Source organism: Hippoglossus hippoglossus, chromosome 22 (genome assembly GCF_009819705.1).
Source record: "Hippoglossus hippoglossus isolate fHipHip1 chromosome 22, fHipHip1.pri, whole genome shotgun sequence".
Classification (NCBI taxonomy): Eukaryota; Metazoa; Chordata; class Actinopteri; order Pleuronectiformes; family Pleuronectidae; genus Hippoglossus; species Hippoglossus hippoglossus.
In genome coordinates this window covers 1,688,248-1,703,173 of record NC_047172.1, presented here as the reverse complement: position 1 = coordinate 1,703,173, position 14,926 = coordinate 1,688,248, and the positions used below count along the sequence as shown (strand labels likewise).

The window sequence follows — 14,926 nt, the reverse complement described above, 5'->3', positions numbered from 1 at the left end:
ACTAAACTCACGTGATACTGCAGAATGATCGTCCATATGAGGCCCAGGATGATGGACGGTCTTCCATCGATGATGTCAGGAATGTTTATGTTGACTAGTTTGATCTGGAGACAAAACAGGAAACTTTTCACACTCTCACAAAGTCTCTGTGGGACACCTCACATGTAATTTAACGAGAGTCTGTCGTGTACCGATTTCTTCTTCAGGAAGGAGAGGGCTTTCTCGATGTTGCTCCTGTGCTGAAACATTCCTCTTCCTCTCTCCCGAGTCTGTGAAACAAACCAGAAAGTGAGTCCAGGTTTCTGCCGCTGGTGGGAAACACGATGAAGACGAAGGTAGAGCGGAGGCTGGACTCACGATGCGCTGACCGCTCATCACCTCCAGCAGGTCCAGCAGTTTGGAGCCGTCGCGGAAGTCGCTGAACAGATCCAGGATCATACATGGTGGCCTCCGCTGTCACGCACGCGCGCACACACACACACACACACACACACACACACACACACACACACACACACACGTCAAACTTGGAAACCCAAACTCAAAAACCCGAAAACAAGGCGACTTGTTGGTCTCTGAGAATCTGACATTTTGGAGATGAGAAAAATCTCCAGAAAATCATGATAATAGTCGTTTTACAACATTCGTCTGAAAGGTCGTAAAATCTGTTTTGCCACCGTGGGAAAACAGATTTTCCCGGCTTCAGGAAGCTACGATGAATGACTCACGTATTCAAACAAGATATTATTCATAAATGAGATCAACTAAGTGTTATCATCCCTGTTTTAATCAGGAAGCTGTTGCAGAAACTACCTCACAAAGCTCATTAGGCTCAGAATCACATTTAACTCTTCATTTCAGGGACATTATTGCACACACGTCTTAAACGTCCAATTGATAATAGTAATAAGTTATCAAAACGCTGCGTTTACAAAAAGATGAACCGTTTTCTCCTCATTCAGTTTATTGAGCGAGTCCAACACTGAGCCCAGAGCTGGACGTCTGTGGGAGGGTGGGGGAGACGTGGGGGAGACGTGTGGGAGACGTGGGGGAGACGTGGGGGAGGGTGGGGGGCAGTGTCCGTCTGTTGCTGTCTGTCTGTCTGTGAACCTTGCTCTGCTCTGCTCTGCTATATTTAATTTCCCCAGCTCCGCCCCCTCCGGGGCCCTGACCTCCAGCGCCGGCGCTCTGCAGCTGACTCACGTTGGGTAACGGACGCTGCTTTTGCCAAAATCCTGTCCACATGGTTTCTATTTTAAACTCGAGTCCACTAATGGTGACTAAAGGTTTTATAGAGAATCACAGCTCCGATACGATTACTGTTGTTTTTCAGAAGAATTCAACTCTGTCAGCTGATCGTGAAATGAATTTATAACAAGTCACGTCTCAACACGGTGAACGGCGTCCAGGCTCTGATGCTTTTATGTTCTTCTGTTTGATTTATCATCCGAATGAACTATTTACACTGTTGAAGTAACTGAGCTGAATTATCATTCCTTGAAGTACTTTACATTTTTATGTGAAATGAAGGAAACAGCTGTAAAGGCCTGATGTTCACTTCTAATTAAAAAAGTTGCACTGATGCAGGATCCAGGACATGAGGATGTTGGGTCACATTGTATTTTTTCCTAAAGGTTTGTGCCTTATTGTTTGTGTATATTTTATGTATATGTATTTTTTGTATTTTACAAGTTTTTCTTTAACCTTTGAATAAACCAAAACAAAGACTTTCTGTCAGGAAAATGTCAATTAATATTAGTATAGGACAAATATTTATGGTCATTCCTTGATTTTGCATGTTTGTATTATACCCTTTGAGTATTATTTAAATCCTTTAAATACAAACTACTGTCTCGTTGTAAATCTTCTTATCTTTATCATCAATACCACAAATATTAGAAAACAAAAGTAATAAAAACATGTTTTGAATCACTGGGTTACTGGGCCACAGTCGGGGGGGTTACATGAGGTGAGAAGTAATTACTGATGCATTTGACACATGGAGGGAATGTGGGTGTTTGTGAGCGAAGCTGCTGAAGCATCACGTCCTCACATGTTGCTGCTCACCTGTGTTTGTTATGAAGCTGCAGCTCAGCTCAGGGAAACTGGGTCATTTCAGTCGAGATGGAGAGAATATGAAACTAACTGTGTTCTGGGATGTGAAGCTGAATGAAGCGTAGACATAAAAGTTCTTTACACTAAAAAGAATAAATATTAAAGACTGTTGAAGTTAAAGCCCCAAAGGTTGCCTGTGTACAGAAAGATGACATAACAGCGAACGAACATGGAGTCAAATCATCTTGGTCGCCCCCTGGTGGCTGGCTGCAGTCATTAAACCCACGTCTCCTCCATGTTCACAGCTGGGACACGGGCCATTTAAGTAGGCAGATTCCACGCTTCTGTCACTTCAGGTCGTTCTTATCACACTGATGTTTGTTGTGTTCATGTTGCTGATAAATTTGGTTTTAATTAGTTATTTGATGATATCAAAACGGGGCTGAAACATCTTGATTGACAGCTTGGACTGACCTGAGTGTGTGGAAGGGCGGAACATAAATAACGTCAAAGTGCAAGATGGCGTATCCAGGATATTTAAGTTTCGTTTGTGATGCGTTGTACATTTTTGTCTTTGTTTTTCATCCGGATTAGACTTGTGATATATTAGATTAGTTAGGGTTAGGGTTATGCCACATGAAGGGATTTGTCTAATCAGAGAGGTCAGAGGTCAGAGGTCAGGGACAGGACTCACCTTTGCCAGCTGAGCGTTGACCCAGTTCGTGAAGGTCCTCTTCTGAATCTGTTCTTGTTCCACTGCAGAAGAAGAACAGGAGACACAGGATGTCAGGTTTAACTTTGATTTACACATTGAAACTGTGGACGCTACGGTCATGATGCTCGCTGTGAAATATTCATACACTGAATGCAACTGCAGAGTTTCTACAATTCCCTAGATTTCTAAAACCCTTTCGATCCCTCTGGAGGTGAAACTCTCCTCTAGAGGGCGACGTGACAAGACAACCATCAAATTCAGCTTCCAGGCCGAGTTTCCACGAGTCAGAAATCCCACTGATCCGACCACACTTTGTGTCAGAGCCTCAGCAGAAGAGTTTTCACCTGTTGTGAAATATGTGAAGCATTAACAAGTCAGATAACTTTGCCCTTTAAAGGCAGGTTGTTGCACCAAGGTTCAGCAAATCACCTCCAGGTAGAATGATCACAAACAGAGACGCCTGAACAAGCCTCCGGTTCAATAATGAAAGCCAAAGAAAATAGAGCAGTTCAGCGTAAACAGAGCAGTGAGCATGAAATCGAAACCACTTATAACTACTTAGATTCACTTTTAAATAAAAATACTAGTTTTTCTGATGAAATAGATGCAGAAAGTACAAATATGTATGAAAGAGAGTTATCGTCAACATGCATCCAGACATATAAGTAGACAGAACATATACGTATGGGACTTATTAAGTACACAACACAGTCAAAAGGCACAGTTTGGGCAGTGAAGTGAATATCTTCGGTTTGTGGACAAAACTAAATATGCAATGAGGCCAACATGGAGTCCAGGAAACACAGATCAACATGTTTACTTCGATCAAACAACTAATTGATTAGTCAAGAAAATAATCGATAGTTCTGTGATGATCTGTCCATTAGTTTGTGTGTAACCTTGCTAACAAACAGACAAACGTGAAAACACAACCTCACTAATCACTACAGACACGACAGCTTTCAGCTTTCAGCTTTACAGACTGAGGCTGCAGACCGGACTCACCACTGAAGAGCTCAAGGAAGTCGTTCAGCTCAGTGACCATGTGAAGAGTCTCACATATGATCCAGTCCTCGTCGTCCATCGTCCTCACAAAGTCAACTCAACCGCCCACTGAGCATCTTAGAGATTTTTAAAGATCAATCTCGTATCACGGCTGTCAGATTCAGTCTCTAGCACTTATTTCAAGTTAATTTAGTTTTAGTCTGAAATCGTTGTTCAACCTTGTACAGTTAGAAAACTAATGATTTCTGAGTTTTTATCTGACAACAATGATAAATTGAATTACCGACCGCTCATCTTGCTCATTTCCCTCTTTACTGATTAACTACAGCAGCTGGAAGCTACTGGTCCTTCCTGGTCCGTGCTGAGCTCTGACTCCTGCGTTAACAGACCGACCGACTATTTTCTGCTGTAATGTGTTTAACAGCAGGCCTCAGTTCAGTTACAGTCTAATCTTAATCAAGCTCCTGCAATAGCATCTTAATATAATTAATCCCTGAGCTGTTTCAACACATGAACAGAAACACTGCTGATCACTGAACCAGGAAGAAATGACGAGAAACCTAAAGTTTATAAAAGTCCTTTAAGCTGAAGAAACCTGAGCTGTGACACACTTGAGGGTTTGCCAGAAGAATTATTTTAAATTTGGTCGAGGTAACCACAGAGTGTCAAAGTCCCAGAGCGTCAAAGTCCCAGAGCGTCAAAGTCCCAGAGCATTAAAGTCCCAGAGCGTCAAAGTCCCAGAGCGTCAAAGTCCCAGAGCATTAAAGTCCCAGAGCGTCAAAGTCCCAGAGCATTAAAGTCACAGAGCGTCAAAGTCACAGAGCGTCAAAGTCCCAGAGCATTAAAGTCACAGAGCGTCAAAGTCACAGAGCGTCAAAGTCACAGAGCGTCAAAGTCACAGAGCGTCAAAGTCCCAGAGCATCAAAGTCACAGAGCGTCAAAGTCCCAGAGCATTAAAGTCACAGAGCGTCAAAGTCACAGAGCGTCAAAGTCACAGAGCGTCAAAGTCACAGAGCGTCAAAGTCCCAGAGCATCAAAGTCCCAGAGCGTCAAAGTCCCAGAGCGTCAAAGTCCCAGAGCGTCAAAGTCACAGAGCTTCCACTTCAGTGTTCGTCCAGATCGTGGACATTGAATTTCTTTCCAACAACTATTAAATCATTTTCCTGAAGATCTTCTGAAACATCAGGTTCTACATGTCAAACTCTCATTCATGGTCATAGTCTGGAATTAGGTGACCACATGTTAACTGCACAGTTTCTGGACCAAACTTATTCAACATCGTGATGACACATGACGTCATGATGTCCAACATTTGCATAATGCCCACCTAGCGGCCCGTCGGACACGCCCCCTTACAGAGAGAGCGGACATTTCCTACACATACTGGAAGCTGTCGACCAATCACAACAGAGTGAGCCAGCTGGCCAATCGGAGCAGACTTAGCCTTAAAGAGACAGGAGCTAAAACCAAGTGTTTGAGACAGAGGCTGAAAAGAGGAGCTGCAGCGATGGACAGTCTGAGGAAGGTGATGTGTTTACTGAAGATTACAGCATGTACACATTTTACAGTAACAACACAAATACTATGAAATGTCGCACTGTATGAGCAAAGTGAATACAAATACAAACATAAGATAAAAACACAAAACCTAAACACAAAAGGTTTGTAAAGAGGCAATTTTAGCATTTACAGCAATAATGTGAGATTCCCACCTGACTGGGGCCTGGTTGTTATTTCCACAGTTGTTCTATGTTTTTCCATTCATTCATTTCAGTTACAGTTTCTGGATAAAGTTAAACATTTACTTTTGTGTTTTCTATTAACTTCTCGTGTCACTATGAGCTCCACAGGCAGCTTTACACAAACATGCTACAGTCGGACAGACACGTTATGACATCGATCCTCCTCCTGTCGCCTCATTCCTGAACTTTCACGCAGGGAAACACTTTGCTCCTATCAGGCCCGAACCTGCACTGGCCCTAAAAACAAACTTTCATTCACAGGAGAGAAAAGCTTGTGTTTGAGTTTTGATTTACTGATAAAACACTGACAAGCTGGAAAATCATGATTCAGCAGAACTTAATCATTACATTATTAAAGGTTATGATGAGATTCTAGATTCATACACTTGACAACAGATGTGGGGACTTTCCCTTCTTGGTGTATATAACCTATATCACTGTAAATCTGTTATACCGCAGCAGTGCACCTGGAATATCTAATACGCTGATGATTACATAATTATACACTACATTCTACACAGTACTTGTACATGTCACGACCACAGAGATAAATAAAGTAAACTCACCCGTGATGGGATCACTCATGATGACTGATACCAGCTCTGCTGCACATCAACTTAAACCACACAGCTAAACACTTCACAGACCTGGCTGCAGATCCATGACTGAAATAAGAGGTGTTCAGAAAAATTAAACTGATATGACAATAAGTTTTTCGTGTCTAAGCAGCAAACACTCCAGACTCGCAGGCTGCAGGGAAGCTGGTACGCTCAGCTGCTGGGCTCCGCCTCTCCACAGTGTGACTCACACCGGGCTGCAGGCCTGCCGAAACAAGACCTGCACCGAGCTGGTGCTGCTGCAGCCGCCCGGGTTCTTCATGCTGGAAAATGTGTCTCAATTTCTAATGTCAACAGCTTTAAAATTTGGATTTCTTATGTAATTTACTCCTCCCTGTGAGAGAAACTGGAAACAACACTAGGAAAACTGAGAGAGATGCTGAGACGCCAAGACGTGATGCTGAGGTGTGTGGCGACGCCGTGTCAACAATTATCCTGATAGAGAACTCATTGTTTGTCTTCCAGATGTTTCAACATTGCGTCGAAGGTGTTTAAGCCGTAGACGGAATATAAGTCGGACGTTTCCTCACAAAGTATCTTGTGTACGAGCGCTGCCATCTTGAGTCTGCACAGCAGGGATTGGACGACGGAGCTGTCGTGTCCAGGTCCCGCTGACACATGCGCTCGACCAATTACGAGTGAGTCTCAGCTGTCAATCGGGACTTTTCACCCCATTTTCATAGCATCAAATTACAACAATCAAGGGAAAATGAGTTTAACATGCAGTTTGGTCCATGTCCCATCTACCAACATGGAGAGGGCAGGGTTTATGACCTTTATACTGCAGCCAGCCACCAGGGGGCGTCAAGTCGTCCATCTTTATTTACAGGAAATGGTTCGGTAAGTGTCTTTTCTAATCCTGCTGATAAAAACACGGAATAAACCGACGTCTATATATAATATGAGTTATTTTGAGTCACATTCTTTCATCATTACCACTTGTTTAAAAAAACCCTCCCCAGTCCTCCTCTCTCACTCACTGGCTCGTCACGGGGGCGTTAGTCTTACATCACCCACTCTGGAAAGTGAACCAGAGGGAAATGACATAATTGGAAAAAGTCATCATAAAAGGTGCTGTGTTCTAAAAAGGAGAGAGAACTTTAATAGAAGTGAGGTAGATGAGAGGAAACAGCAGAGATCATATCTGTGAGATGATGTAGTAAGAGATGCTGCCAACTGCTCATGATACAACTATGACCATGAGAAGATGGAGGTTCAGAGATTCTGATCCACGCTGCTGGTGTCAGACTCTAACTGTGACATGACCTCAGTCATCAGATAATAAACTTTAACAATATAATCTGTAATATAATTAGAACCTTCCTGCAAACATCAAACTGTCGACACTGTGTCTGCAACAAGGAAGAAGAAAAACACCATCTAGAAACAACTTGTGTTTGAAGACCATATTTGGAGCTTTTTCTTCAGGATCACACAGGAATAGAAACCTCGTCATGACAACTTAACATTATTTGAATTATAAATGTTATTATAATTATTCATTTAATTAATTGTTTAGTCTATAAAATGTCTTTAAATCTCTGACTCAAAGGTTCTCACGTTACAAAGCTACAGAACAGAAAAGGGAAAAAAAACATTTTCAAATTTTATGACCAGAAATCATTTTTATCTTTGACTCAGAATAGATAAATAATTTTTGTAAAAACATTTCAGAAACCCTGAACTGAAACTCATGATCTTCCAGATACGGTGACGCGCTGAGGGACGTTGGTGTAAAACCAGTGTGAAATATTGAGAACTGATTATTTCCGTGGTACAGGCGGAGAGGACACAATCAGACGATCAACACAAAGCTCAGACGTCCTCTGGGAGACAGTGAGTGGTTGAGCGAGCCGCCCTCGTTATCCCCCCCCCCCCGTTTCTCTCACCCTGAGGACGGATCTTTTACTTTATGACTCATGAGTCGGAGAGAGACGCGCTTCAGTGTTAACGGATTAAAACGAGCAGGAACTTGAAGAAGAAACGAGGAAGGAGCCGTCAGCGGAGTGAGACGAGGTCGTCGAACTTCTCCCTGAGTGAGACTCTGAGGCTTAATAGTTATGACGTTACCACGGTAACGGTGATAATACACTGACACAAAGACGCGGGGGGGATTTCCTCTTACAGAACATGACCTCAGCCTTCAGGTGGAGCGGAAACAAGAAGCCTTCACATGGTTTGAAGGCTCACTGAAGTAAATCATCAAACTATAATACACAGTGACAGCAGTAATATCAGAAACTGGAGTATTCAATGCACAAAGAATAGCTGAAAATTACACATCTAGAGTAAAGGCATCAATAAAAACTAGAAGACTCAGTAGATACCTCACCTGACGGTTCTCTGGAATTCAATCAATCTGCATCAAAGTGCAGAGACTCATAAACATCAGTTCTCTAAATATGCCTGATTCTTTTTATTCATGTTAAAGAAAGTGCAAAACATTTCCTGGATCTGCTCAAAACCAATCTGGGTTCTTTCTTGTCCCATAACCTTCCACCAAGTTTCAAGAAAGTTCAGACTGACCCTGCAGGAGCATGTGGACGTTGTCGATGTCCAGGGGGATGGACCCCCTCTCCACCAGGCCATCTCCAGAGTGGAAGTCTGACGACATGTTTCCTCACCCGCAGCCTCCCGGCAGCATGGCACCAGTCTGAGGGAGAGAAAGCATCAGTGTTAATGTGACGCGGTGGAGCTGGGGGGGGGGGTGAAGACCTGTGACTCTGGTGAATAAATACACAACAACAACAATTAAAGGCTTCGAGCTGCTTATCAAGACACGTTACATGCTTCTTAGATATTTACTTTAAAACTTGAATCATTGTATTTGCTTTGAATTCAACGAGTTTGTTTTATCCTGTTCAACCTCTTCTTTATATTTAATTCTACTTTATTATTATTGCTTTTTATCGTACATGTTTTTAACAGCTTTACTGTTGAAGCACTTTGTAGTTTCTGGATGAAGAGTGGCTGTGTTTCATCTTGTTCAGTGTCGCCCCCCCCCGGGGTACGAGTAAGTGCACTGAGAAAAAAATGTGTGACATTTAAACGCCTGTCAAAACAAATCACACGGGGAGAAATAAAAATGAAGGTGCCTTTGATTTGACCAGCTCGTCTTTGTCTGTCGATCACAAACTGGACGGCTCAGGACAACAGGTGAGTCTGAAGTCTGAGGGAGGCTAAAATAAAACAAGAGCTCTGCAGCAGGTCAGAGGAAATGTCACATCAGGTCAAACAGTTTGTTTTAATGCGTCTCACTCAGATGGAATCAGACAGATTCATGTTTCATCGGCCTCCTGACGCCTGCAGCAGCATTTAACAAGGGAAGGAATGAAGTTCCAAGTTCAAGTGTAAAAGGCTTAAATAACTAAACTCTGTCAGATACAAGATAACGGCCCCGGAAGCGCTTTCTTTCAACGGCCTGCGACCTGCACGACTGGTTCTCACAACAAACAAAGCTTCCAGCTGAGCACGAAATGTTGGACAGGGGAAACGCTGGTGTCTGAGTTTCCTGAATATGTGACACAGGAACGTCAGGTGTGTTTACAGATGATATGTAAACATAGCTCAGGTTGATCACGTGTTCCCTTCAATGGGTCTTTATAAAATATTTAGATTGAAGTAATGAGGTGTAGGATTCATAGTTTCTTCAAGTATTTTGCTCTGAACCCAGCACAGCACGGACTGTTTCACACAAACCAGTAAACAAGCTTCTGAGAACTGGTTTGGTTTGATATAAATCCTCGATAGATCCCCGCTGACGAGCAGCAGACTTCAACAACTTCACAAACCATCGAACTACAGCAGCTTCATCACTATTTTTCGGTCCCCTGGAAACTTTTCCGGTGTCGTTTTCAGTATTTGCAGCGTGTGTCTGCATTTGCATGTGTTGGGACTTTTTGCATCTGTCTTTAAATGAATGAAGTTATTTTCTATTTGCAAGTGTTTTCTTAACTTCTTAGTGTTGATCTTTCTCTCTGCCTCAGTATTAAAGAGACAGGAGGTAAAACCAAGTGTTTGAGACAGAGGCTGAAAGGAGGAGCTGCAGCGAAGGACAGTCTGAGGAAAGTGATGTTTTCTGAACGTTAGCATGAAAACATTTCACAGTAATAACACTAATTAAAATGATCGACCTGGATATGAGGTTGTCTCCTTTAAAAGCTCCCAAAAAGTCTTTAAAGCCTTTTTATGAGCAGATAAACTTTAACTTGACAGGAAATGAGATATCAGAAAATATACAACTGTGAGACAAGATATGTGAATTTAAATGAATCACATTACCAGCAAACTACTTAATAAGACTAATACTAATAATGACATTAAATCAAATAGTTTGATGCATGAGGCTTTGAAACACACTGAAACACATTTGGATTCAGTTTAGATTCAGTTTAGATTCAGTTTAGATTCTTGAAGGTTACTGATGTTCAACACAATCGTCCTGCAGCAATTTCTAAATACACGAGCGACCAACTGAACCACTGCCCTCCAGTGTTAATGTGGGCACATGGATACGCACTAAAATAACACTACACTAAAAAGCATGACAGTGTGTGTGTGTGTGTGTGTGGGGGGGGGGGGGGTTGAACCACTATAGCATGGCATTCAAAATATCCCAAGGCTTCATGTCAGCTGCTGAATTAGAGCGAGGGGAGAGGGGGAGGGAGGAAGAGTCAGTGGAAGAACAACCAGGACGAAGAGCCAGGTCCAATGAGGAAGAGGAAGAGAAAAAATAAAGAATAAAATAAAAATAAACGTTTCCTCGTCTACGAATAATAAAAACAAACTCCCCAAGGTTGTTAATGTGTCTAATAAGTTAACAGGTTACAAATATACAGAGTGACTGTATCATAGTACCGTCCAATGGGAGCAGAGCAGAGGCCAATGGGTGACGTCATGGTTGATTGAATGTCGGGAAGGAAAAGTAAAAGAAACTCTCAGTGATGCATGACACGTTGTTTTTAGTGAATTTCATTTGTTGCCATCAGGTTTAGACCCACAGATGTTGAAGCTTTGTTAAAACCAAAGTGAAAAGGAAAAGGAAAGAGTGAGGAGGACGAGTCAGGCGCCACAGACGAAGAGAAGAGGAAGAAGAAATACAGCAGAAGAGACGAGGAGGGGATGAACTTCAAGGAGAAAAGAGTCCGAAAACGAAGGAGAGAAAGAAAGTTACGAATAATGATATGAAAACTGAGGCAGAGGAGACAGAAGGAAGAGGAGACAGAAGACAGAGGAGACAGAAGGTAGAGGAGACAGAAGGAAGAGGAGACAGAAGGAAGAGGAGACAGAAGACAGAGGAGACAGAAGGAAGAGAAGACAGAAGGAAGAGGAGACAGAAGGAAGAGGAGACAGAAGACAGAGGAGACAGAAGGAAGAGAAGACAGAAGGAAGAGGAGACAGAAGGAAGAGGAGACAGAAGACAGAGGAGACAGAAGGAAGAGGAGACAGAAGACAGAGGAGACAGAAGACAGAGGAGACAGAAGGAAGAGGAGACAGAAGGAAGAGGAGACAGAAGGAAGAGAAGACAGAAGGAAGAGGAGACAGAAGGAAGAGGACACAGAAGGAAGAGGAGACAGAAGACAGAGGAGACAGAAGGAAGAGGAGACAGAAGACAGAGGAGACAGAAGACAGAAGAGACAGAAGGAAGAGGAGACAGAAGGAAGAGGAGACAGAAGACAGAGGAGACAGAAGGAAGAGGAGACAGAAGGAAGAGAAGACAGAAGGAAGAGGAGACAGAAGGAAGAGGACACAGAAGGAAGAGGAGACAGAAGACAGAGGAGACAGAAGGAAGAGGAGACAGAAGACAGAGGAGACAGAAGACAGAAGAGACAGAAGGAAGAGGAGACAGAAGGAAGAGGAGACAGAAGACAGAGGAGACAGAAGGAAGAGGAGACAGAAGGAAGAGGACACAGAAGGAAGAGGAGACAGAAGACAGAGGAGACAGAAGGAAGAGAAGACAGAAGGAAGAGGAGACAGAAGACAGAGGAGACAGAAGGAAGAGGAGACAGAAGCAGGAAGCTTGTGACAGTTTCCCCGAGTGAAAGTCACGAGTCTCTCCGGTCAGCTCTAATTGTAGAAACGAGGCAGAGGGCAGTGTTGTGGAAAAAGCACAGGGAGGGGGGGGGGGGGGGGCCATCGGGAGGCGACAACACCAGCTTCAGATGCTTCTACATGTATTTCTGTGGGTATTGATTGATTATCATCTACAGCACTAACCTGTGCGCACATGAGCGGAACCCGAGTCAGAGAAGCAACGTGAGAAGATTCTCTCAATCATGACTCAAAGGTATTTCCTTATGTCCTCAAACACATTAACTATATGTTGAATATTTAGTGTCTGAGCAGGAGCAGATATCTTGAAAAGACCAAACAACCAGATTAATACAGGAAATGATAAATCTCATTTATAGTCAAGGTTAAAAGCCTGAATGGAAACAGACGCATTCTTCTGTCTGTTCTCTTCCGTCCTTCATTTCATCAAGACACTTAAAGGTCACAAGGAGGACATTTCAGTGGAACTCTTTGAAGAAAGTCTTCGGCTGCATTTGAAGACGCGATTGTCCCGATTGGGAGGCTCCTCCTACTGTGGCCAACAAATGCGTCTGTAGCGAAACAATTATGACAATTGAGTCATAAACTAAATAAAAATAATAATACTCTTCTCAGACTTCATTGTTCCAACAGCGTCCGTCCACCCTCGAGTTTGTCAACGTCTGAAGAATATATTTTCAAATGTAAAAGTACTCAACCAAACAGCGAACTACAAACTACAACTTCGACTTTAATCAACCAGAGAGCTTTGTCGTCCGTAGCTCTGTTGCTAGGTGACGGCTGTAAGGGGGGGGGGGGGGGGGGGGGGGACGGGCTGAAGACCAGACCGACTTGTTTCGGTTCGGTCAACACAGTCTGCGACGGATACAGCCAACGTCCACAGCGTGGACCGCGTCCCCCGAAGGATGCCATGTTTATTGTTGTTAGAAACTCTCAACTCTCCGCTGCCCCCTTGTGGATTTATTGCCTAACAACCGGGCCAATGTAAAGGACGCATGGAGGTGTGAGTCAGCTACACACAAACAAACAGGTGAAAACATGACCTCGGTGTATTGGAATGTGACAAACACAAGCTGGATCTGATTTGAAGTCGTGGGACAAACCCTCTAAAGAAACACCGGTGAAAACCACATCGACCACATTCCCTGCAGCGTCACGTCCGACAGCAGCAACAACAACAAGCGTCCTCCTCCCTGGCGTCGATGCCGTGACTCTCTCTGCAGCAGCCACACGTTCTCATTAGCCCTGTGAATGATTCCAGGCGGCTCTTTGTGCTCTTTGTGGGCGTCTGGGCAGTAAATCACTCGGTTGTTGCTGCACCTGTCCCAGGGAGCGTTCACAGACACACCCTGATACGCTAATAAAACAAGGTGGAGACTGAAAACACCACACAAACACAGAACTGGGACAAAGACCCCTGCACACTTTCACTGCGGTGCTTTTCACAACATGATGCACGGACATCTCCCGTCAGTTCTCACCACTGACCCTCGAAGAACAGCTGAAAATAGATCATTTTAAAGCAACGAGGGTTTTTCACATTTCTTTGGAGTGATGCATCAAATCTCAGCAGACAATGTAAACAAGGTCACTGCCACGCGGGCGTTAGTCTCAGCACCTTTCCAGTTTTTCCTGAATGGTCAGGAATCAAACCTTTGACCACATTAAGCCACCAATCAAATCAGGCCACATGACCCTGCATGTGCATCCGTGCACCAAAACAGTTTGAACATTCTCCGTCTGTATCTGCTGCCCTGACCCGGCAGAGGAGAACACGCCCCCTGGGACCAGACCATGGGTTTGCCACATGCAGCCTCACAGCCAGTGGAGGTGACTGTAGTGTACTAGTACTGACATATACTATATATACTATACTGCCGGAGCAGCAGTACAAGTACCAGCTATAGAAGGAGCAGAAATAACTTAGTGCTCCTTGTAGCCTCGGCTGTAGTTAAAGTAAAAGTAGTAAGTAGTAGACAAAGTGTTGTGGAGCTGTGAGTCCTACAGATGGAACATGTTGTGGGATAAAAAACACAAAAGTGCTAATTACTAGAATAACAATACGATAATTAATAGTATTCAAACACAGTATTCTTAGTTTCATTTCTTACTACATTTCCTCACACGTCTACTTCTTGTTCTTATCTTATCCTATACAATATTATTATTTCTCTCTCTCTCTCTATAATATGTATTTATTCACCTATTTAAACTACTACTTACTTTTACATAATGTACAAACACATCATAGATCCTTGTACAATCACTGTGCCACTGTACTTTACTGAAGTATTCTCAAATATTCCTGTCTGTAGTCAAAGGTGTTTGTTATGTACATATTCTCTGTAGTTTTATTTCATTCAACTTTTTATTTTCTATTTTATTGCCTTAATTTATCTTATCTTAACTTAACAAGAAAATGGTATGAAGCCATACAATTACACCTTTTATTTCTTAAATGTTTGTCATCATACAGATATGCATGACATCAACAACTTGTATCCACTAGTTTTATGTAACTGGAGCATTTCTTTGATAGCTGCAGTAACACAGAGCTACAAAGTGCTCAGCTGTGTTACAGCAGGAATGTCAGATTGTGTGGGTGTTGTGAGGCTGTCAGGGCCCAAAAATAGCAGCAGGGGGAACACGTGTGTACGTGTGTGTGTGTCTGTGTGTGTGTGTGTGTTGAGCTGAGCCTCATCATGAGTCCTTCAGGAGGAGCAGAGGACTTTGTAATAACA

General features: G+C 43.1%; 1 protein-coding gene across 3 annotated transcripts in view; it reads right to left on the bottom strand.

The window, feature by feature from the left end:
* The window catches only part of syne2b (spectrin repeat containing, nuclear envelope 2b), an 88,209-nt gene that overhangs the window by 72,964 nt on the left and 319 nt on the right, over positions 1 to 14,926 (bottom strand). For all 3 annotated transcript variants that reach the window (XM_034577395.1, XM_034577396.1, XM_034577397.1), the window contains exons 2-6: positions 8,661 to 8,787; positions 2,750 to 2,811; positions 358 to 453; positions 192 to 269; positions 12 to 104 (exon numbers count right to left, since the gene is read on the bottom strand). In XM_034577395.1, coding sequence (XP_034433286.1) covers positions 12 to 104; positions 192 to 269; positions 358 to 453; positions 2,750 to 2,811; positions 8,661 to 8,748 — 417 coding nt within the window. In that variant the 5' untranslated portion in view covers positions 8,749 to 8,787. The remainder of the gene's footprint in view (positions 1 to 11; positions 105 to 191; positions 270 to 357; positions 454 to 2,749; positions 2,812 to 8,660; positions 8,788 to 14,926) is intronic.